General features: G+C 42.4%; 1 protein-coding gene and 1 pseudogene across 7 annotated transcripts; both read right to left on the bottom strand.

The window, feature by feature from the left end:
* Nucleotides 1-12,145, bottom strand: LOC120687859 (protein transport protein SEC31 homolog B-like). 6 transcript variants are annotated; one of them, XR_005680888.1, is made up of 13 exons: nucleotides 11,235-11,770; nucleotides 11,021-11,143; nucleotides 10,527-10,623; nucleotides 10,400-10,436; nucleotides 10,194-10,296; nucleotides 9,960-10,017; nucleotides 9,762-9,859; nucleotides 9,559-9,678; nucleotides 9,270-9,315; nucleotides 1,739-1,874; nucleotides 1,119-1,256; nucleotides 915-1,036; nucleotides 12-498 (listed from the first exon to the last, which is right to left on the bottom strand). XR_005680888.1 is itself a non-coding variant. In XM_039969933.1 (11 exons), the coding sequence occupies exons 5-11, from the start codon at nucleotides 10,242-10,244 to the stop codon at nucleotides 1,449-1,451; spliced, it is 576 nt and encodes a 191-aa protein (XP_039825867.1). In that variant the 5' UTR covers nucleotides 10,245-10,296; nucleotides 10,400-10,436; nucleotides 10,527-10,623; nucleotides 10,974-11,143; nucleotides 11,235-12,139; the 3' UTR covers nucleotides 1,129-1,448. The 6 variants fall into 6 exon arrangements, 5 of the variants coding, with proteins under 5 accessions (XP_039825865.1, XP_039825864.1, XP_039825867.1 ...); XM_039969933.1 differs by lacking the exons at nucleotides 12-498; nucleotides 915-1,036 and having other exon boundaries at nucleotides 1,129-1,515; nucleotides 10,974-11,143; nucleotides 11,235-12,139; XM_039969932.1 differs by lacking the exons at nucleotides 12-498; nucleotides 915-1,036 and having other exon boundaries at nucleotides 1,129-1,515; nucleotides 11,235-12,139.
* A 3,323-nt stretch (nucleotides 12,146-15,468) lies between these two features.
* On the bottom strand, nucleotides 15,469-23,941 carry LOC120687857 (annotated as a pseudogene). The gene is made up of 19 exons (XR_005680887.1): nucleotides 23,455-23,941; nucleotides 23,271-23,350; nucleotides 22,665-22,876; nucleotides 22,089-22,210; nucleotides 21,289-21,374; nucleotides 20,569-20,663; nucleotides 20,271-20,352; nucleotides 19,950-20,056; nucleotides 19,796-19,826; nucleotides 18,957-19,074; nucleotides 18,541-18,591; nucleotides 18,290-18,399; nucleotides 18,045-18,147; nucleotides 17,699-17,797; nucleotides 17,015-17,125; nucleotides 16,696-16,931; nucleotides 16,238-16,475; nucleotides 16,080-16,158; nucleotides 15,469-15,973 (listed from the first exon to the last, which is right to left on the bottom strand). The product of XR_005680887.1 is annotated as an alpha-N-acetylglucosaminidase-like (transcript).
* Between the last annotated feature and the right edge of the window lie 588 nt (nucleotides 23,942-24,529).

Here is a 24,529-nt window from a genome sequence, read left to right as displayed (position 1 = left end):
CCAAGGCAAAGTTTCCAGCCTCCCCGTCGCAACAGGACAAACAAAAATATGAACTGGTGCACCGTGTTACAATTTCAGATGTGATACCCCGATTGCACAACTCACCTTACCTTACAGAGGAACAAAGGTCTAATTTGAAAACAAAATAGATGTTTAAGAACTGACAACGGAATATCCTGGTTATTTTGCTTTTCTAATAAATACATGCCATGGATACTCAAACAAATCCGATGTATCAGTTGATTACAAGGGGTTATTTTACATCAACAGACCTCTTATGGCAACACTCTCCCTGTCGAAATCAACTCGGCAAAGGATGTACATGGCTGTGGGAGCTAGAAACTCTCATCCCTTTGGAACAGTATTGAGCCGACCATGACAGCTATTCCAGTGACCGCAATTGTGAAGAGGAGCCGCTTGTGTTGTGAACCATGAGCAGGACGTGCTGGTCGTACTGGTGGCGGAGGTCGTACTTCCCTCTCTGGAATTGTTCTGGCACTAAAATGAAGCGTCTGATTAGCTTAAGAGTTTTATAATACTTCACAATTAGGAACAAATTGGTATCAAACGTTTTCCAAATGGAAGGTCAATATATAACCCAACAATGAGTGAACATATATGCAGGAAGGCTTGGGTATTTGATTTGCTAAATTTCATGAATTTGGCTTGTAGAAAAATCTAGGTCCATTAGACAGAGTTACAGTATGGAGTTTATATGTTAGCATTTATATCTAAAAATCTAGGTCCATTAGACAATGTTACAGTATGATTTGCTAACATGTAGAAATCCTAAAATATATGTTAGCATTTATATATTTTTCGTACAAAATATGCTTGCAAAATTTTTTATATAAATGCTAACATATGAATGCAAAGAATTCAGTATTATTAAAAAAAAAGAAGTGCATCTATACCTCGATGTTTCTGCAGAACCATTTGAGTTTGTATGGCACTGTATTTCATGCCCTATCCACTCACGTAGTCTAATATATTTTTTGCATGTTTGGCAATATTCTGTTCGGTTTCCACATACATCCTGTGTATCAAAATGATGTGATGAGATCATTTAAATAAAATTTGAAACATAACGTATTTTCAAAGGAAATTACAAATTATACCTGATGTTCACCCATATCAACTGCAGGCAGTTCAAACTCGCAATATTCACAGGCAACCATTCTCTGTGGGCACTTTTCACTTTTATGAAGACCCCAACTTTCACGCTCTATTGTTTCTTTGCAATGGGTGCAATTCATCTGTATGTAAGAAGATGGTATGTTTAAGGAAATGCACTATGCAAAACCAAGCCAGATGTTCTATATCCTGGGAATAAAATGCACCTTACTCCTCTAGTCACTACATATCAACAGTGTTTCACTTTGATTAACGAAGCACGTAAGAAAATGAACTATACAGTTCCCAGGTATAAAAAAGAAGCTACCACATTATCATGGTAATAAGAAAAATGAACCAGTGTCGTACTTGACCATAGCATTGATTCTAATCCCGAGCATTCTGCAAATAATTGCAACCAAACATAAGTTTCTACTACATCCAGTTTTAAGTATATGATATTTAGATATATTTTTAAAAAGGAGGGGAAGTTACTATGCTACAAGCTAGACATTGACAACATTGACATGGAAACATATTTTGCACTGTACAAAGAGAAACAGTATGGCATGAAGTTATAAGAGTAATACATCACCACATCATACTTGGATACTTGCAAACATACCGGGGCATGATTTTCATCGTAATGTTCATCCATAAGCTTCCTCGGAACCATTTCTCCGCAGTGCTGGCACTTTTGGAGGTTACGGGCGCAATGTACAGAATGCAAGTCGATGTTCGAAGACGGGATCTCCCGCTGACTAATGAACACAACGATAAAGAAACTTATCGTGAATGCGGGTTGACATGATTTGACAAATAGAGCACACGTGCATGAAAAACATTGTCATCAAACTACATTTCTATAATGGAACAGCAAGTCAAATTTTGCATGAACTTGACTAACAATGGTGGTTGGTTGTATTGTGGAATGAAAAAATAGTTGATCCCAGGTAAAACCCTATCAGTGGCGATCTAGAGGTTGGGCCGTGATTCAGCCCAGAGATCCTCAGCTTCTAATTTTCTAGCTGCTAAGCGCTGGCTGAGCCTGCCGTGCGGTTAGCACTCTCAACTCCGCATCCCAATCCCATAGCTGCCACTAGGGTCCGACAGTTGGAGGACGATTGGCGTCACCATGGTAGCTCCTGCACAGCGGCCGCCGGCAAGTCAAGGCTACATCAGACAATAAGCAACGGCAAGGCAACAACTCAACTCAGCTAGGAAGGATGGCGCCGTGCCACCGCCCGCCGCCATGCCCGCACGGCACGACCTGTGTTGCAGCGATTGTGAGAGAGGCACGGCGGCAAACGGCGAGCAAGGTCGTAGGTAAGTCACAGGCTGTGCCTTCCCTCGTCCGCAAGGGCGCACGACAGGCACAAGGCAGCAGCCAGCAAGCAGCAGAGCAGCTTCAATGCAATTTTTTTAACTGTAAGGACCGAAGCACCCACAGTAAGCTAGCAAGGAGATTCAGCTATTCACATTGAAAATTTGCAATTTGGTAGCTAATTTGAAAAAAAAATTGTGTCATTGTAGGATTGTATTGTAGCAAATTTGCAACTCATGTCACTATCCAATACAATTTGCTAAGAATGCAGAATTTTAATGTTACATTTGTGATGTAAAAAAAATATCTCATCAGCCCACCCTAGCTTCAAATCCTAGATTCGCCATTGAACCCTGTTATGGAAATAATGGCAAAGAGATCCAAGTCTGTTCAAAGACTGAATCTCTCTCCCATATCTGATTCATCCTAATCACCAAATGAGCCTAAAAAGAACAAGCATGTAAAATGCATTTTGTCCTAACATTACACAAATGCATAAAAGTGCCCTGGTATAATGATAAGCCATAGCGTGTGTGATCTCTTCTGTTTAATTTCTTCAAGTAACAAACAATTGGTCAACGACAATCCATCTAAGTTTAATTCTACAATGTGTGTAGAAATTGCTAAACAGCAAACAAATAATTTTGTCTTCCGATTTGTATTTTTTTTTTGCTTGTATGAATGCAAAAGCATAGTGCATATAGGTATGGTTGCTACGATTAGGGCGCCGCCAAATTCATGTTTGCAAAAAGCATGTAACATCTTGATCATGCGATACGCCAGACCAGAACCCAAACAACAGCTCCCCGCGCCACCACGCGAATTCCCCTCCCCTCGACCCAATCGACAGATTGCACTCCTCCCAAGCCCAGATCTAAACCCACGAGACCAACCGCATCGCCGACACGTGACACACGTGCACCCGTAAGACATCGGGAGCCGCGAGGGACAGAACAAAGGGGGCCAAAATCGGAAGCCAGGAACGGCCGAACGGGGGCCGGCCACGAACCAGTGCGCGCAGGTGGAGATGGCGGGGGCAGCCGCGGCGGGATCGGTGTCGGCGCCGGCCGCTGCCATGTCGCCCAACCCTTGACCTCCGGCTCCCGATCGGATTGGCGACGGGGGCGGTCTCGTCGCCTGCGGCAGAAGCCGAGCGGTGCCGGGCCGCGGACGACAAGGAGGGGTGCGGCCGGAGGTCCCGAGCGATGGCGGGGAGGAGACGCGGTGGGGGGAAGGTGGAGTGATTGATCCGTGGAAGGGAGGAGAATTTATTGGAGGGCGAGGGGGTGGGTGGATTAGGCGAGGTCAAGGTCAGCAGCCGTCTAAACGGCGCTGCTAGATGAAATACTGAAAATTAACTACTGCAACATCAGACATCACTATTTATAATATGAAAATAATATGTAAAAATAATTGTATCCCACCGTAAGATGAACACTAGGGATGTTTGGTTCCTAAACAAACTTTGCCACACCTAACCTTAGCTAAGTTTGACCAAATTAGTAGGTGTTTGATTGATAACCTAGTTTTGATAAGATTGAAAAAGTATGGCAATAATCCCTTAGGAAAGAAAAAATGTGGCGGCAACCAAACATATCCTAGATTTCATGCAACATCTATAATGAAATATGTAGAAACAATGGCCGTAACATTGATGTCTAACTCTTTCGCAAAAAAAAAAAGCATTGATGTCTAACTATAGCACGGAGCATCTGTTTTTTTTTTAATTCCAGACGTATAGAATTACGTACGTCTAAATCCTAACCCACCGGGGAGGGCAGCACTTGGAGGCGTCTTTTTCATGCCACCCTGCAAAACCTTATGAGGATTTTAGTTGAAAAACTTATGATCTCAGCAGAGGCCATGCTCCAAGGTTCGTGCTCGATTGCTATGGTGAAAACTGTCATCTATGGTTGATAGTAGTACTTTTTTTATATGTTGTCACTCGAACTATCAAACATCAAGAGGAAATTTCTTATATGCGTTTCAGTTCGCATTTATTCTAGCAACGGATCATCCAACTCCACAGGTAGCTGACTGGGAGAAACGTATGCCTAGAAGTCCTAAATGTCCTATGGGAAGTCCTAAAACTGGTCTTGTTCTGAGGCCGAAGATTTCCCGAGATATGACTCAACACTAATTATTATTAACCCAAATCGATATCGTTGTGGCAATTACCCCCACAACACACCGGAATCATTACACAGATCCAAATCACACTATCAACATAACAACAAATATCACAAGCACATCAGAAACGTTCATCACACAGGACTCTCAAACGACTCGATTAACTCTAAGCGACACTAAACCTAGACTACTAACTTAGGGATCCTCCTAAGCTAGCACAGTGGTAGTGGGGTGCTAGGCCCAAAGTTAGTCCTCTTGCGGGGCGGTGAGAGGGCAATGTAGTCATCGTCCTCATGATTTGGTGGATCTCTTCCTTGAAGAATAGCTTTGAGTGCCTCATTCTCCTTCCTTGCATCTGCCAGCTGGTGATGTATCTCCTGCAGCTCCTCAGCATTGCGCTCCATCTGAGTATGAAGCGCAGCGGTGAGTCCAACCTGTGCGACCAGTGGCGGAGCCAGAAATTTGCGGCTGGGTATGCCAAACATAAAAAAAATTCGAAGCTAATACACAGTATAGTTGACGATAAGTAGCATAACAAATTCATAATCGCACCGTTCGACTACTACTGCAGCTGCCACTGCCATTTTGCGCTGCCGCAACACGCGGTAGCTGCAGCCGAGCGTGCAACAATAGTGCAGTTGAACGGTGCGAATAACAACCGGTGGCGGCCTCCTTCGCACTGATGCTGGGGCGCTGGCACTGGGACGGCGAGGGGCTTGCGGCCTACCCCTGCCGGAGTTGTCGTTGCCGAGTTGGGGAGGTGATCAGGATGAGAGAGCCGGTCGCCGGTGTGCCGCCAGACGCCGATCCAGGGGACAGGCGAAGGGCCGCGGGCCGAAGGCGGAGGGCTCAGAGCCGAGGGCCGGAGGTGCACTGGGGCGAACACGGAGCCAGGGGGCTCAGGGCGAGCAGTGAGCAGAGACGGAGAGAATGATTCTTTTGCATTTGGGGATTCCTTGCTAGGCTTTGTTGAATTGGGTCCATAAGATGTATATGATACTCCCTCCGTTCCAAAATAAATATAGTTTTTGGCATTCGAATTTTGTCCCACAAAGAATGCAGTTTTAGCTTGTAATGAAATCCATCTAATTAAAGCAATATCAAGTATACCAAGAAAGCATTGCATAAAAGAACGTATAGAGCGAATCAAATATCCAGTAGATATTATTTTTTTAGTTTCAATGTCTATGCATTCATTAAGGATCCAGAAACCCAAATAAATAATACAGTTTTCAATCACAATTGGTAGAAATAATTATGGGTAACAAAGTCATTTTTTTGAATGAGTAATGTGTTTGAATTTTCTAAAACTACACTCTTTGTGCAATGAAGAGAGTATATACATCTATGAATACATGTTGACATTTTCCCCTAAATCTTGGGTATGCCTAGGCATACAGGGGCATACCCCTGCGCGCCGCCCCTGTGTGCGACGATGACACTCCTCATGTCACCTTCAGCACGGCTAGGAAAGTGTCTCCAAACTGAGTTGTCCAGAGCAGCTCCACGGTAGTGACACAACACTGACAAGGCCTGACTCACAGCATCACTGATTCCAACTTTGAAGGTAGATCTGGCTGCCATGGCGTAGTGCACTGAAACTTCTGTCATCCCTCCATGCACGTTGTTTAACGAGAGAATCCAAGCTGACACAATCCACTCTTCCGGATACCTCGGGTGAGTCCTCTGTCCACCCACGTAGTCGATCTCCACCGTAATATGCAGGTAGTGGAACAACATGCGCAGCGTCTTGGAGAAGTAGCAGTTGCCTCTATAATGGTGAAATTGCACGATCCACTTCTCCGGCTGCTGCGATGGCGATGGACAGCTCCAGCTCCAGCTCCAGCTCCAGGTGCATCTTCATGTACATCTTGGTCATCATCTTCCTCTTGTGCAACTTCAGCATGTACATCCTCAGCCTGGTCCTCAACGTGTACCATTTCTTCTTCATCTTCTTTAGTGAGGTCCACTACCTCTACCAGTTCTTCAGGTTCCTCCTCCCTTTGAGGGTCTTCCTCAGCTACAGGCGCATGTGCAGCTACAGACTCAGGTGCGGGTTCAAGTACAGGTACAGCTGCGCTAGCGTTTGCGGGAAGCGAACTGCTACTCGAGCTAGCAGCACTTCTAGTAAAAACCATCTATAAGTGGACAATTAGAGAAGTTAGTACAAAAAGATTGTACTAACTTCTCTAATTGTCCACTTATAGATGGTTCTTACTAGAAGTGGGTACACGTAGGACCAGGCTGAGGATGTACATGCTGAAGCTGCACAAGAGGAAGATGATGACCAAGATGTACATGAAGATGTACCTGGAGCTGGACCTGGAGCTGTTCCACAGCCACCGCAGCAGCCAGAGAAGTGGACCGTGCAATTTCACAGTTACAGAGGCAACTGCTACTTCTCCAGGACGCTGCGCATGTTGTTCCACTACCTGCATATTCCGGTGGAGATCGACTACGTGGGTGGACAGAGGACTCACCCGAGGTATCCGGAAGAGTGGACTGTGTCAGCTCAGATTCTCTCGTCAAACAACATGCATGGAGGGATGACAGTGGTTTCAGTGCACTACGCCATAGCAGCCAGATCTAACTTCGAAGTTGGAATCAGTGATGCTGCGAGTCAGGCCTTGTCAGTGTTGTGTCACTACCGTGGAGCTGATGTGGACAACTCAGTTTGGAGACACTTTCCTAGGCGTGCTGAAGGCGACATGAGGAGCGTCATCATTGGAGTGCAGGACTACCTGAACACTAGGATGGTCGCACAGGTTGGACTCACCGCCACGCTTCATACTCAGATGGAGCGCAATGCTGAGGAGCTGCAGGAGATGCATCACCAGCTGGCAGATGCAAGGAAGGAGAATGAGGAACTCAAAGCTCTTCTTCAAGGAAGAGATCCACCTAATCATGAGGACGATGACTACAGGGCCCTCTCACCGCCCCGCAAGAGGACTAACTTTGGCCCTTAGCACCCCACTACCACTGTGCTACATTAGGAGGATCTCTAAGCTAGTAGTCTAGGTTTAGTGTCGCTTAGAGTTAATCGAGTCGTTTGAGAGTCCTGTGTGATGAACGTTTCTGGTGTGCTTGTGATATTTGTTATTATGTTAATAGTGTGATTTGGATCTTTGTAATGATTGTGGTGTGTTGTGGGGGTAATTGCCACAACGATATCGATTTGGGTTAATAATAATTAGTGTTGAGTCAAATATCGAGAAATCTTCAGCCTCAGAACAAGACCAGTTTGAGGACTTACAGAGGACATTCAGGACTTCTAAGTGTACGTTCCCCCGAGTCAGCTACTTGTGGAGTTGGATGATCCGCTGCTAGAATAAATGGGAACTGAAATGCTTATTTGTTTATGTTATGACTTTTGGCTTGGTTTGTAATAAATAAATTCGGTACTTTATGGCATTGCTACTGTTATTCACGTATGTCATCATATGTGTGTAATTTTGATCCTGGCGCACATATGATTTATGGCTCGATTTATTCCTTCCAAATCGGGCGTGACAGTCAGACACATAATATGTCAAATTTCATCTGGAAGTAAATTCACTTAAGGTAGCTGTATGAAATTATTATAAATATACAAAATAGAAATTGGTGATTAGAGCTGCATTCCGAGAATGGTGTCAATATCCAAAATGGCATTCTTTTGTGACTCGAGGGAGTATGCGAATATGGGTTTAGTATATGGTAAGGTACATTCATGGGAATCACAACATAATTTGGAAAAAGCAAGCATGTAGGAGAATATACACAGAAAAGAACGAACAGCTACCTCCTGCTGATCAGTTTAGATAATAGGATTTGAGTCCAAATACTGTCATTTGCTCTTCCAGTAAGCAAAAATTGACATTTTGGGCATAAATGCACATACAAAGGTGGTATTTCCTTTATATCCATAAATGCATGACATTTTGTCTGTTGGCGCATCTCCACTGTGAAACTTTGGCCACTATTTTTTAAATGAAAATAATACAGTTCTAAAGCTACTACTTATGAAAATATTTTTTCATGACAAATCCAATTGATATAATATTAAATATGATCATTCAATATAGTTTTTTCTTAAATCGATGGTCTAGAAGACTTTAAAGTCTTTCTAAGGCATCATACAAACAGAGATAGCAGTGGAGTTCTTTGACAAACTATAGTCTATTAATACATGTTGGCTAGAATTTTATGGATATGTTGATGACATCAGTTTTCTGAATACCAAAGTACCATAAGCAACTAATTTCATGTTCAACAGACATAGCAACCAAACAAGCATGGAATAATTACTCGAAGTTACAAGAAGTAATTAAGATGGGATTCAAATCTGATTATTAGCGGTAGAAGTGGCCAAATTAGGCTATGATCTCTACAGCACCACTTTCTTTTGGACTATAATGAGGAATGCAAAAATGTCAGCTTCTACCAACTTAATGGTTTTAGTTGTCCAAAATACGAAATACAATAAACAATCCCAAAGCAATTTTCCTCATCCAACATGCTCGAGGGTTTGTTTTGATGTGGATATCGGTTGGAAAGACGAACTAATTTCTCTGTCAATCCAAGGCAACATTTAGTCTAATCCCTATACAAACAAGCCATAAGGTGTAATTTATCCAGTAATATATGATCAATATTTCAACCATTTATGTATTGTTTCTACGTTTTGTTGATGTAGGAGGCATATGGATATTTAGTTATTTACCTAACCCACTTCCAGCATCTCTGCCTCCGGCATACCTCCCGCGAAACTGCAAAAACATGCATGAGGCACAGTCACACAGATAAAGAATAAATAACGGCCTAAGAAAATCAAGATCAACAATATGGTCCATCTAGGAATGTTCTGATTCTGCACAGAGACAACAGCTTAAGACACTATAGACCTTTTCTATGAGGATAAAGAGCAGGCTGCAATACACATATACTTCACAACAGAGTATAAACAACTAACATTATTAAAGATTTTTCTTTTGTTTTAGCCAGGGTCTTACCCCTAAGTTATATATGCCAAGTTTCCCATCATATGAAGATGCAGCTACAACTCCTGGAATTTTCCTGTACCAATGAAGGTCAAAGGTTCCATTGGAATTCGTAGGTATCTCCGTGACAATCTGGAATGCATATCAATGGAAAAGAATAATTATCATGAAAAACAAATCATTACCGAATTCAGATACTTTGAGAGATAACATACCTCTCCAGTAACAGTATCCCAGCAAATTGTTCTGTTATCTTTTGAACAAGAAATCAAGAAAGAACTATCATAGGGGCACCAGGACATACCAATCACACCTTATGAATGGAAAAACCATAATATTATTAAGTCCTCTTTATTACTATGTAAATCCTTAAACTGTAGAGCAAACAAGGTTAAGCGCAATTAATAGCAAACCTTCTGTATGTCCTGCAAACTCTCTTATTGGTGAGATAGCTCTCCTCAGATCCCAAAGCTGGCAAAAGATATAGAAAGAAAATTAGGATACATTTGGTAAAAACAATATCAATCTGAAGAAAAGTAATGTTAGCTCATTCTAATTATAAATTAGAACAAAAGCTTAAGATGATGGATGAATGAACTAAACAGTTAATGGATAAAAAGAAGAAGAAGCAAATGCTAAGTACTTACGCTCATAGGAGAATTTCCTTCCTCAGCTGCAACAATTAGTTGGCTTGGCATGTCCGGATTCCATTGGAAAATAGAACATCTCCTTCGATGAGAATCAGACAAGCTGTTTAAAATAAACAGAGAATGGATTATAAAGTTAGTAAAACAGAAAAATGTTGCATTGTCGACCGTACCAAATAGAAAATTCAAACAACAGAGAAACTTACTTAATCACTGGCCTCTTATTATCCACGTCCCACACAGCTGATAATTGATAAGTTCATAACAAGCAAAACAATTTAGAGTAAATAATGAAAAATTGATACAATCAAACAAGATAGAAGCATCCTTTACCTGTGATCCCATTATAAGAAGTGGATGCTCAAATGTGAGAATGTTGTGGATTCCAGGATATGTAAGATATTTCACTTTGCGCCATCCAGCCAGTGTTCTACATAAATAGTGGCAATCATCAAACTTAATAAGTTGGTGATAACAAGTAAAAGAGAAAAGCAAACACAAATCAGAAAAACGTATACAAACAGACAGAAGTTCGTTCAACATCTATGCTTGTTCACATTCTAACTAAAAAACTTCTGGGTTAAGGTAAAGAAAAGGCCAACTATTGTAGTTCAAAATTAGCTCACAAAGCCATGTAAACTTCATCTTACAGTGATCCAAAAAACTGAACATGTTGACTATAGAGGGTGAATGTGTGATTCCTCAAAGGCAGAATAGCAAGCATCATTCGGATGTACAGTTGATCCTAAAAGTATCATAGCAATGAGTGATAGATAGTACGGTGAGGTGTGGCCGTGTGGCGGTGTGGGTGCGAATGCTTTGTGCACCTTGAGCTGGCAACACCCGGCAGGCATAGCAGGGTTCTTCAGATCCCAGACGATCACCTCCCCGTCATCAGCACCAGTGGCGAGCATGTGCGGCCTGAACTCGCTGAAGTCCAGCCCGCGCACCTACAAAACCCCAACATAAAATCGTTAAACCACATCCAGAACCTCGATCCTACCATGCGAATCAGTAAATGGGCAGGGCCGCAGCGCTCACCGGCCCCTTGTGCTTCTCAAGGCAAGCAACCATCGCGTTGTCTGCTCCTTCCCCCTCCGACGAGCTGCAGACACCACCATACAGATACAAACCAACATATCAGGCACAGCCGCCGTACGTAACAGAGCAGGAACTCACTGGGATTTCCGGTGAGCGGCGGCGGCAGTTGCCTGATCATGGCACGCGGGTTCCAGAGCGCGACGGTGCCGTCCCCGAGCCCCCCGGCGAGGAGGCCGAGGCCGAGGCCGAGGCCGTCCCCTCAGGCGCGAGCGGCCTGGACCAGCAGAGGCGGTAGAAGCGGTCGGGGGCGGGCGCGGAGGCGAGGAGCGGGAGGTCGGCGGCGTCGGAGCGGAAATCCAGGCGGAAGAGAAGTCCGCGTCCACGGCGCCCGCCACCGTGCCCACCGCCAGGTATGGCGCGCCGTCCGCCGGGAGCGCCGCCAGCGCCGCGCGCTGGACCGACTTGATGCACTCCATCGGGTGTCTATTCCACCCCTCCAATGCGGCCGCGGCGGACGGTGGTCGTCGGGGTGGCGAAACGACTGCGGCGTGGAGAGCAATGGCAAACTTTTTTTTTTTTGGAGATGAGCAAGCAATGGCGAACTTTTTTTTTTAGACTCGGAAAGCTAGTTTCCAATAAACAACAAATCCAACCTGATCACCCAGGACCAAGTTGGCAACAAAATAGGGGAATTGGCTCATGAACACAGCTGAACCAGAGCTAACCTCACTCGCCCCATACATTGCAAGGCAATTTGCCACTTTGTTGTAATTTCTCGGACAATGCCGAATGACACACTGATCAAAAGATGAATCAATGAAATCCCTGATTTGCTTGAGTAGGCTGCCATCCACATTTTGATCAAGATCAGTAGAAGTCAGACCCCTGACCAAGTCAGATGCATCAGTCTCAATGATGATTCTTGATATTCCCAGCTGCGAAACTCTCACCACACTATGTAAGACAGTAAGAGCTTCAGCTTGAAAAAAGGAGGCCACCCTGCGCAGATTACCACAACCACCTTCTAGAAAATCACTCACTCTGTATCTCATAACAAAACCCCAACCTCCTTGATTTGTAACTGCTCTAAAAGCCCCATCAGTGTTGATCTTATACACATCTTCAGGAGGCGGCTCTCATCTTTGTTGTTTGATTTGCTGAAATATATTGTCTGACTTGCGACCTTTCTCAAACTCACAGACATAAAGAGTCACCATCGAGCATACCTCAGGACCTGTGGGTCTTTTATCCCCCGCATTTGTCTTATTCCTTGTTGACCACCATCTCCACAAGAGGACAATAATTTACAATTGAATCTGTGATGGGAGAGACCAGATTGTCTGCATCATATCCTTTCCAGAGTGACAAACAGCTAAAATGATCCGGTATTCCTCTAGATTTAGCCTCCTCCAGCACTCCTTCACTCCTTTGCATTTGAAAAAAAGATGCCCGGGTCCTCATCTAACCTTTGACACATGGGACAGAGGGTGTCCACCTTCATACCTCTGCGGAGCAAATTTCGCCGCACCGCCAAACTATTATGCACTAAGCGCCAAATAAACATTTTCACCTTGTTTGGGACCTCCATCCCCCATATTTTATCCCACCTAAACCCCGAGTTTCCCACTGGCAATGACTCAGAACTTGTTGCATTCCTGCCCATCTCATTTTCTCTTCTCTGTACGGCCAGTTTATATGCTGATTTTACCGAGAACAACCCCTTTTTATCAAAATGCCAAGCATGCCTGTCCTTCATATCTGGATTAACTCTCAATTTTAGAATAGCTTCAGCATCAAACTCTGAAAAGGTGTCCTTCACTAAGGTCTCATACCATGACCCGGAAACTAGGTCCAGTAAATCCACTACCCTTGTCAATACAGCAGCCCCTCTATAAGTAGCCGGTCTTCTCGTTTTGCCATGTGGAATCCATGGATTCGTCCAAATATTCACTGATTCACCATTCCCTATCCGCCAGAGGACCCCCTCCTTAATCAAGTCCACTCCTTTCAAGATACTTCTCCATGTGTAAGAGATCCCATCACGTGCCTCACATTGCAAGATAGTACCATTGGGAAAATATTTGGCCTTTAGCACCTGACCACATAAAGTATCTGGGGAAACCAATAGTCTCCATGCTTGTCTAGTTAGCATGGCCTGGTTAAACAAATAGAGATCTCGGAAACCCAGGCCTCCCTTATTTTTTGGGAGGGTCAGCTTGTCCCATGCCAGCCAATGAATTTTATTATCCTCGTTGTTCTGGCTCCACCACCATCTACCAATCATGGAACTCAGCTCATCACAAAGCCATATAGTCAGCTCGAAACAGGACATAGCATAGGTTGGAATAGCTTGAGCCACTGCTTATACTAAAATTTCCTTTCCTGCCTTGGACAACAATTTCTCCTGCCACCCCTGAATCCGGAACCAAACTTTTTTCTTTATGTATTCAAAAGCTTTTTTCCTTGATTTCCCAAATGAGACCGGCAGCCCCAGGTATTTCTCATTCTTCGCTTCTAGGACAATATTGAGTGCTTGTCTCACCTCCTCCTTATCATCAGAGCTAGTATTTGGACTGAACAAGACAACAGATTTATCTCTATTGATCACCTGTCCCGAGGCAGTCTCATAAACTTGTAAAATCCTCTTTAACTCTTGTGCATCCCCCTTATAGGCTCGCATCAAAATTAGTGAATCATCTGCAAAGAAAAGGTGGTTAATTCTCAGGGCTTCCCTGCACACTCTTATCCCCTCAATTCGGCCCTGCTCCTCTGCTTTCTGCAGCAATGCTGAAAGACCCTCTGCACACAAGATGAAAAGATAAGGAGACAAGGGATCCCCTTAGCGCAACCCTCTCTGTGGATAGATTTTGTTGGAGTAATCCCCATTGACTTTAATGCGATAGCTCACTGTCGAAACACACTTCATCACCCTTTTCACCCACTGCACTGCAAATCCCAATTTTAGCATCATTTTCTCTAGGAAGCACCATTCGACCCCGTCATTAGTTTTCTGGAGCAATGGCGAACTTGCAAGGGAAGGAAGCGAGAGGGGGGTTTTTACTTGGCCGTTACGAGCCGGGGACTCGGGGTTTTGTGGGCGTGCGGGGCCGACCAGGCTGGTTTTGCGTCGCAGTGTTTGGGCTGGAGACGGCTTTTAAACTCCTGGTGGGGTCCGTTTGGGTCTGTTTGCTCGGCCCGGTTGTTGTACGCGGTTGGATACGCGGGAACCGAGTAGGTTGGAGACTCGGTGGCTCAGTGTGTGACCGAGGGTGTGTTTAGTTGGTGAAAAAGTTTAGATTTTAGTACTGTAGCATATTTCATTATTACTTGACAAATAATGTTCATTTATAGACTAATTAGACTTAAGAGATTCAGCTTGTGCTAATCAGTTAGACTGTGTAATTAGTTATTTTTTAACTATATTTAATGCTTCATGTATGTGTCCGAAAATTTGATGTAACAGATACTGTTCAAAATTTTTTGGAAACTAAACGGGCCCGAGTCCTTTCGATCCAACATGACAGGCACGGTACCCACCACCGCTTCTCCCCGGCCTCCGCTCGGAGACTTGATGAACCGTGAGAAACTCATCATACATGAAGCTCCAATACATCGGGGAGACAACGGTTTTGTTTGGTTTGTGCTACGATAAAATTTAGCATAACTTTAACTGTTAATTAGATATGACAAATCTAATGGGATCTTTGTCCGCATGGTTACACTCATATATGAAATTTTTTTGCAAATAGACTTCCTTTAGTAGTACATGCATATAAGATTCCCTTCTAGCGCTAGGAGTCCTAGCACAAACCAAACATGACCAACTTCACGATCAACACGAGTGTCCCGCCAGTGCGACCGCACAGAGCCCTCAAATTTGAAGTCTCTAAAATATAAAGTATAGCTTATATATAGTAATGTAGGAGACATTGATTTTATTAATTTGCAATCCAATTCGTAGTAAAACGAGATCCAAATTGCACCTGGAAGTCACATATCGCATTCCCTATTGTTGACCTCCCGAAGCATGGCCTTCCGCTCGCCGGCCGCGGCGGCGTTCAAATCGATCACCGACACTGAAGGCAAGACCAATGCTGTTTCGTCGCCTGTCGACACTCGCGCCTCGTGGAGGCGGAACGGACTCACGCCTGGCGGTCACGGTGTCAACTCACCGACGCCAGTCGCCAAACGCGAGTTGCCCACGAGCCACGACCATTCTTAGACAGCCACGACACTCGACCTTAATATTTCGCACTGGGCCCGTTTGGCCGGAACGTTCATGCGATCTAACATATGGCCATACAGTAAAGCGTCACGCACGCACGCACATCTATATATACACATCTGCCTTTCGCATCATGCATTGCAATCTGCACCTTGTTTGGAAATTGGAACAACCACTACGCCTGAACCAAACGGTGAAATGAACCAACTGGATCACATAGAATACAGGTAAATTTCTCACACCAGACAGAGACACCAAACCAAAGCTGCGGCCTGCGACTAGCTGAAGTATTTTCTGTACAGCGACCTCGAGATTGCCAGGGTGTCACCCGTGGCCTTCACGGCGTACAGCTCCTTCCCGGACTGCCACTGGTTGGAATAAGAGATCCAGTCCTTCCTCCATTCCTCCAGCTGGAAGCTCCGGTTCTCTTGCAGGCTCCTTGTTAGGTACACGAAGTACTTTGATGCCCGTGGAAGGTAATAGCTCTTTAGCAGGCCGCTCCAAAACTTATTGGCTGGTAATTTGCATTGGGATGAACAAGGAAGACCAGGATTAGTAATGCAGAGCTGTGCCAGACAACTAGTAGGTATCAACTTACAAGCTATTGTACTTGGCATTACCGTAGTCATGCAATTTACTCTGCTCGGTCTCGGTGTTGTCGTACCACATCGTCACCTGTGTTCTGGCATTCCACTCGTACTGATAGAAGAAGTTTCAGTTCAGTCCTCGATAACAGGAAGAAAAAGACCAGATATTAGATGAACAACATTGAACGTACCTGCTTGCGTTCATTGTCAGTGACAGCAAGACTTTTTGCACTTTCCAACCAGGGGCCCAGCAGAAAATTATCATCAGCAGCCAGTAGTACATCAATATCCACAATGATTTCAAGAAATTTCCTTGTGTTTGAATTCAAGCTACTCAAATCTTTCTTCTGGTATGAATGCATCGCGTCAAGGTACACTTCATTTGCTAGTTTTGATAGGCACTGCCTAGTTAGGTCGACAAGGTCATACCTGAGGTAAGAGTCATCACTCATCAGTAATACTCGGTTACAAAATCATGCCTAAGTGGCATAACTACCTTCATTTCACTAAACCAAAATAAATGAAAAACTGAGCGTCAATTTAATACCCCAAATTGGGCATCAAACCTATGGACTCAGGAACAGAGTTGGCAACGGCTGAAAAGGAACGAACTGATCTTAAGACTTAAAAAGAGGGATGCATATCAGACCTATATGTGAGACTTCTTGAAAAATCATTTCCTGCATCGAGGAATAGTTCAAGGGCTTTGATGGCCTCCTTTGTGGAATACCATAGATGTGGATGTGGTAGGCTTCCAGAGACCTCACTTAAGAAAAACCTCCTATGGTTACTCTGAATTGACATACCCCTTCGTTTAGAAAGCTGAGAGCTGAACGAGCTTGGACTTATGTCTGGAAATTCAACTATATAGTCCTTATTATGATCCTGCAACCAACATATGGAAGAGCATATTACTCTAGGGACAGGCACTGCATAGTTGCAACAAAGAAGAATGTTTGAAATCACACCGCAATTCCATCAGTGCAATTGTATATCGTACGATACAAATATCTCCAAGCTTTCTCTATTTCAGCATTTGCTTGACCATATCGCCTATAGGAGTATGTTTTTAACCAATCCTGGAAGGTTATGGACAAATGTTAGATGGCAATCAACCTATCAAAGCAAAATATGAGGTCAAATTTAACAGATGTAGGATAATATCTAAAGCAGTACTATTGGACAAAGCCATAGCGAGTTTTCGATGAAAGAAAAGAGACATGATTTGTACTAAATAGCACAGTGTGTGCAAGGATGTCAACCAAGAAATTATAAAAGTTACAGAGTTTGGTATTTGGTAATCCTTTTCTCATTTTCTGGTACTGCACCTGTCAACATTTTACTCAAGACGGAGAAAATTTAAAACTGATCACTCCTTTTCTCTAAAAAAAAAATTAAAACTGATTCCCTTATCTTGCTAAAATCAAACGAGGGAAAGGAAGACTATTAGCAGAAGGCAGAAGCTACCTTTTGATCAGATTAGCTATCTTTAGCATTTCAAATAAAAAACCTTGTGTAATGGTACATTGATTTAAAGTGCTAAATTCTATGCAGTGGCACATACCACTCTATACAACTATAATAGTTCCAAAATAAAGAAATGTGAATAGCAGTGAAATATAATTCATAAAGTCTAGGTTTATACTATTTACCTCAACTTCAACCTTCTTATCACGAAATGCCATTTCAGATGTAAGTTCATAAACAACTGGATTCTGTTCTATTCCCTCCATGCACATGCCAACACCAATCTAAAAAAAAGAGCAGAACGTAACTTCATAAGTATTCATTAGATGCATCCTATGAAATGCATGAGTTTCGGAAATCTACATGTCTATCATGAAAGATGAATGACCGAATAATCAGAATAACAAGCACATATGGCAGAATACATTGGTTCACTTAAAAATTGATAGACCAGACAATAAATGTTTCAGTTCACACATGAAAATGCCCAAAATGTGATATTTGTTCCATTAGAGAAAAGAGTGCACGTACCATTGCTGAATTGTAACTCGTATGGGCATCAATGGGACCAGATGCAACTGAATCAAGTATGCCATACATTTCAATATTCCCACCAAAGTTGTGTAGCAAGCACCTACATTAAACAAATTAATATAAAGTATGGTTGAGGAAATGGGGAATTCTATGCAGATTTCAAAAACAGAAAGGAGAACCCAAAAAAAAGGATGGTTTCAAATTACAGGATGGGAAGGAGGGGGTAGTTAAAGTAGAGATACCAGATGTATGGTACACCGTAGAATTGAGAGGACATTTTCCAAATGGGCTTGACATCAGCAAATAAATCAAGGACTATCATCTTACCAATTGGAACAGAGTGAAGTAGTGCCTGAAAGTCAAAGGGGTGCAGGTTAACCTATTAGCAAGTAGGTGCTAAAAGGACAAGGAACTTCTGCATTAACATTCTATAAGTTATCACATTATTTGAGAGCTCAAAGTGAAGTCGATTGAAAGCAAGAGAGGAGCTTACCTTCATTTGGGGCTCCTTCCAGAACACAGCATCTGAATAGAATAACCAACCCTGAATCAAGAAGCACACTTAATGATTATGCTCAAAGTTTCCAATCATTAGATGGTGACTGGTAACAAACTGTAGCTTAATGCAAGAATATTCACAGACACCATGTTAAGACAGTTTTCCTTTTAACAAACTTGGACAGAAGCCACTACTAAAAATGATACCTCACATATAGTACTTCCAATGGACATTGTTTGACTGCATGGCGTATTTCTTTATGTTTTCACATATATTTTTCCACCCAATGACTCTGCTCCATCTTGTTAATTGGACAAGTTACAACCATCCATAGAACATATGACTGGCATGACAACATAAAATGCAGAAATATTTTACATTTCAAAGGTAAAAGAAGGGTGTGAGCACACCTGCATTAACCACATGGCATTCTTGTTACCTCTTGACATTGCTTCATAAATAGCAGAACCAAGTGATGAAATATATGCTGGTTCATTTGTGGGTGGAGTATTCTCATTAAACGTGTCACTGAAAGTAACAGCCATAACTGTAAAATGTGCAATGTGTGCAGGATGTAGAAAGTAAAAACAACAAGTGAGCAAATAACATATATACACAGAATGTCCAACTGCATGCTAAGTTGGTAATCAATTATATATGAGCAGTGACATAATGAACCACCAATAAATCAAGAATTTTGAACTATCCACTAGTAGTACCTTAAACAAGATGATATGTAAATTCTATCAATACTTTAAACAGAATCAAGAACCATGTTTTCCCCACAGGATAGCAAGTTCACACTTGCAAGTTAAATGAAAGGGCGAACTGCGGGAAGAACGAACAGGTGTAATAGTTAAGTTTATAACCATGTTACTTTTGGTCTCGAAATGTAGTTCCTCGTGTACTCTATAATAAAAAAACACTTAAAAACAGAATATTCAAACTAGGTATATTAGAATATAGTAGGTCTTCTGCTATGACATCTTCCAAGGCTAAAGCATTGCTTCATTATTTACAACTTAGGAATAACTGTAGTACTGTATTTTTGAGATATTCCCTTCATCGGTTCAACATTCAAATTGTATCCCTTGCTACAAAACTAAACTCATTTGTTAACAAGGAAAGATAAACCATTCCACTGATAGCATCTGATAGCAAAGCCTTGTGACCCAACATGCAAAGGACGGAGAGCAATCACACAATACATTCAGGAGACATTCCGAAGATGCAGATTAATAGGCCGTACCAGTTATAGATGTTAGTCACATCGCCGTATTCTGCATACATAGAAAACGATAAAAGAAAAGGATGAATGTCTATATATCTTTTATTTGATTCAGAAACTTTGGAACAAAATCAAGTTTCATATGTTGCAAGGAAAAAAAATGACAGGTACATACCTTTTATTTGTTGTTTGATAAAAGCCTGCCCAACTTCTATAAACAGTGCATCAGATGGACCAAGAAGATATGTGCAGCACCACCTAGGATCAGCATCAACAGTATTCCTGAAGCAGAAAATATCATGTAGACAATAAAAAATGTAAGCTAACATGTCATGTGTAGTGTTTTCAAGAGATGTTATGAATACAATCACAAAGTTTTCATGAGACATTATGAATACAATCGCAAGTTTAGGGTTTGGTAGTCATAACAACGGCCTAAGCTACACAAAGTATCAATGACATTAATACAAATTCTATAAGAAAGTAAGTATTTTACCAGTCACCAAGCCGGGTAATGTTGGCAGATGGAAACAATTTTGAGAACACAGCTGGAACATTTCCTGAGAACGATGGAAGAACTGTAAAAATAGTAGCGCATCGTAAGTACAAAACTCAATATTGTAGTAATTGAATATCGCTGGAACGAAAGTGCACTGGTCTTGCAACTTAATTGCATCACAAATACAAAAGATACACAGAACTGCACATGTAAAGAAACTTGAAAGATAGGTGGCAAGGTGGTATAAATGTCATGGAATTTGTTAAATATTGAAAAACAGTAAAACAAACCATACCAGGGACCATCCCTAGCTCAATCAGACGGGATAGTATTTTTTCCTGCAGTGCCAATTGTTGATCCAACCAATTTTGTGACAGTGGTCCACCCCATCTAAGAGATTGAAAAAAAACATAAATTCATCCTCTTTTATATCAGACCGACCAATACATAGCACCAGATGATCCTATCTCCAAAGGTCTTATTTATCAAGTTTAACTACAGAACTACTGCAATGGTTTAGCAAGTGTTATAATGGAGATAGATGAATTATTGGTCACATGGAATAGTAACACCTGATATCATGAGAGAAAGAATCAACAGGTACAGAAATCTTTAACATGAACAAATTTTTATTGAACCAAAACTCCAAAGAACAAACACATCCAGAAGATATCATCTTCGGTGCGGTGATGTTGTGATGTAGACTGATGTAGACACTTTTGGATAAGAGCTCCTTTTTTTCTTATGCATAAGGTAAAAATTCATCCTATCTGAACATTAACCAAACACCTACATCAGAGAATATATCCTTGTTCATTTTATAGTCATGTACTGTTTATCTTACATTCTCACAACTTTTGCCAAGTTTAGCAATAGACGATCAATTTTAGTCCCTTTTTTTCTCAAACGCGCAGGAGAGCTGCGCGCCTGCGCATCAATATATTAAGAAGTGAGAATAAAGAACCCCAGAATGTTAGATATAAAGGGTCTGTAACCCAACAATTTTAGTCCTTACCCATGCAAGTTCCCCATTCTGGCCCAAGCAAGGAAAGCTGGTCCACCAAAAAAGTCATCTAAATCTCTGTCGGTGACATTAAAACTCTGAAATAACGTTCAAGAATTAATAAGGGTCCAATCGCAATGAGAAGTTAGAAAGAAACTCAAATCATAGCACAGATTCAAAATGACAAGGACAATACAGGAGAAACAGGGACAGTACTCAACAGAGTAGGAAATTAACATTTAGGTTTTTGATGATTACAGAAAGTCCAAATTGATCAGAGATGGTATTTTTTTTGGTAATAATTGATAGTCTGCAATAGACGCAAGGACTTTTCAGTGTTAAGACAATATCTGACATATAGTTATAAATGGCAAAGGAGAAAAACACTGAAATTTGTCACACTATTATCCCTAATTAGTTTGACATGTACAGAACTAAATCGGTTCAGTGTTTCATTAGCTTGTGACCTGTTCTGCTATTAGATCATTTGGATTCTAGTGTTCTAGAACAGAATGTAAATACTAAATATTGCATGCAATGGTCAGTTCCTATTAACAAGGACAGGCAACCTAGCTCAACTTCCTGAGCTACCCTAGTGGGCTACAATTGGACAACACCATGTGAATAGAATTGGTTTTTACACTGGTGCAGACTTTGCTCAGGTCTAAACATATGCTCCATCACTCATACTATTCTGAACAATTCATAATATTGTACTGTTCTAAAGTGTAAACACTATGGAAAAATGTTTTAAAAAAATGAGTTGCAATAATTAGAACATTTCAGCATTGTAGATATGCCTGTGACACTACCTTAAAAACCTTTTGCCAAATAGCTTCCTGTCCCGTAAATGCTAAAGGCAAGTTAATTCCTTGAAGTGCCATCCAGTCAATTTCTTTCTCCCATCTTTTTCAGTCCCACCACACAAAGGAGTCTATAGAAACACTACATGAATTTTAGCAGATATAAAAAAATGTTGGAAACCCTGTAAATAGTTGGAAGATTCCAAAGATATTTCCTTCAAAATTAGAACTTATAACTAAAAGTTCAATAGGAAAGCTATATGTTTGCAATTTACAGGTTAACAAAGCAAAAATCTTTGGCGAAAATTAGTAGGAATGGATTTATGAGACTGGAATGCTGATACAATGGTTCTATATATGGGCAATAGAAGTAGTAGATTGGTACTGATCAAGACAAAACATGGCATGATCATACTTCGAAAACCACATCATACGTGGAAAACATGGCACAAGGACAGTAGAGTGCTGACTGTGATGAGCCTCAGTGATGCTGGACCCAAAGCTTGATATTGAAGATATGAATAGCTTTTGAATAAATAAATGTAGGATTCTGAAAACAGAAACATAAGCTGAGAAATGACTCACAGCTAGAGGTGACAACATTTTGATAGTAATTCCAAGGAACAGGACGCTCAATCTTCACGCCCTCGCCCTTCACATGTGGCAGAGACCCAGGCGAAGGGACCGATGCCAGTTGTGCACCCCCAGTCTTATCCCAAGAGATGTGCGCGCCACACCAGTATTTCAAGTACCAGTGGAGACCAGACACGAGCTCAACACCTGTGGTTCCCTGGATCCTGTAACACCATAAACATGAAGAGGTGATTACATTAACCCTCGTGATAGAGTCAGAACTTAACGTTGCCTATACTTGCATTACATGCATTTCTAGTGCTCAACTAAGGAACCAAAGTCAAAGATAATTTTTTGAATTTTTAGCAAACCACCATGCCAACGTGACGGTAGACAAGGAATGATGACAACACAGCAAAATCTAGAACAGGAATGAAGATCATCATGTGTCACTATATCTGCATATCAAGCTCATCAATGCATACGGGAAGAACTGCTATCAGATGGACCATTTCAAAACCCTTATTCCTAAACGACCAAAGTTCATAGTACTGCAAGTCACATTCACAAGCAAGCTACAATTGCGTGGAACACACAAGTGGTCAGAGAGCAACATACAGAATCTCCGCTCCGCCTTTGCCCAAATTGTCGACGACGTTGCTTATCCTGAAGCAGCTTGATTCACCGCAGACGCTTCCCTGGAGCGACGAGAGCAAAAGGGGCACCAGAAAGGAGTCAACGAATTCCGCCTCGAAACGAGCAGTGAGCAAATTTAAAAGTAGGAGCACCCCGATCCTCCAACCTTTGAGTCGATCTGGAAGCTGAAGCTGCGCGCGTGGGAGGGGAGGAGCCGGCGCAGCACCCCGGCAGCCGCCGCCTCCTGCTCCGCCGGCGACGCCCTGCGGCTGCCCGCCGCCCCGCGGAGCGCCCCCCACGCGGACGGGCCGCCCGCCGCCACCGCCGCTGGAGGAGACGGCAGAAGCGCGAGCAGCAGGACGAAGAGGAGGAGAGGAAGAGGCAGCGGTGGCCCCATGGCGAATTCCGGCCCTCGCGCTCCGCCTGGGTTGCTCGCGCGCGCGCATACACAGAAGCACCACAAGTCCACAGATTCCCCGCAGCAGAGCAGTGTGGAACTGTGGACTCTCACTTGCAGGAGGAATGGGGCGTGTCGGAGAATTAATTAATCAGAGGCGATGGATAATGCGAGCGTGGATGATGGAGCGGAGCGGAGCGGCGGCGATTTGGACCGCCTGCCGAACGCAGTTGTTTTTTTTTTTGAGCATCGCCGAACGCAGTTCGTGTTTATCATCATCATCAGAGACTTTGGAATCTTCTTCCATGTGGACGAAGCAGGCGAGGGGTTTTCTCGGTCCATTTCGGTTAAAAATAAAAAACTATTCTCGGCCCATTTTGGTTAACAATAAAAAAAAAACTATCTGTTTCGTGTCCGTCCATGCCTAGTTAGCTTCGCTTAGGCTAATTTATAAGGTTAATTCTAATAGGGTGTTTCAAATTCTCCGATCCATAATCTCATGATGTTGTTCCATTTGCATATGTTGATACTTAATTGTACAAGATGATTGCCCACTTGATCATATGAATTAAACTCCATATAGTTACAAGGGAGCATGGTGGGATTTCTAGAAATTGGGAAGAACATCATGCTACTTTATCTAGACATAGTTAAGTTTTCTTGGGCGGGCCTAATTTCTTTGTTGTATAATAATAGTACCATAACTGCACCCAGAACGTGCAGCTGCCATCATCAGAGGATTATAGGCTGCTTGGAAATATTGATGCAAACACTGTTAAAAATCAGAATGTATATACTCCTATTTTCTGAAAATGTGAGATATCTTCCTGAATCTTTAATTTGT

The sequence above is a fragment of the Panicum virgatum genome, chromosome 9N (genome assembly GCF_016808335.1).
Source record: "Panicum virgatum strain AP13 chromosome 9N, P.virgatum_v5, whole genome shotgun sequence".
In the NCBI taxonomy this organism is placed as follows: domain Eukaryota; kingdom Viridiplantae; phylum Streptophyta; class Magnoliopsida; order Poales; family Poaceae; genus Panicum; species Panicum virgatum.
Note: the sequence above shows the minus strand (reverse complement) of the source record. Positions and strands in the feature narration are given on the sequence as shown.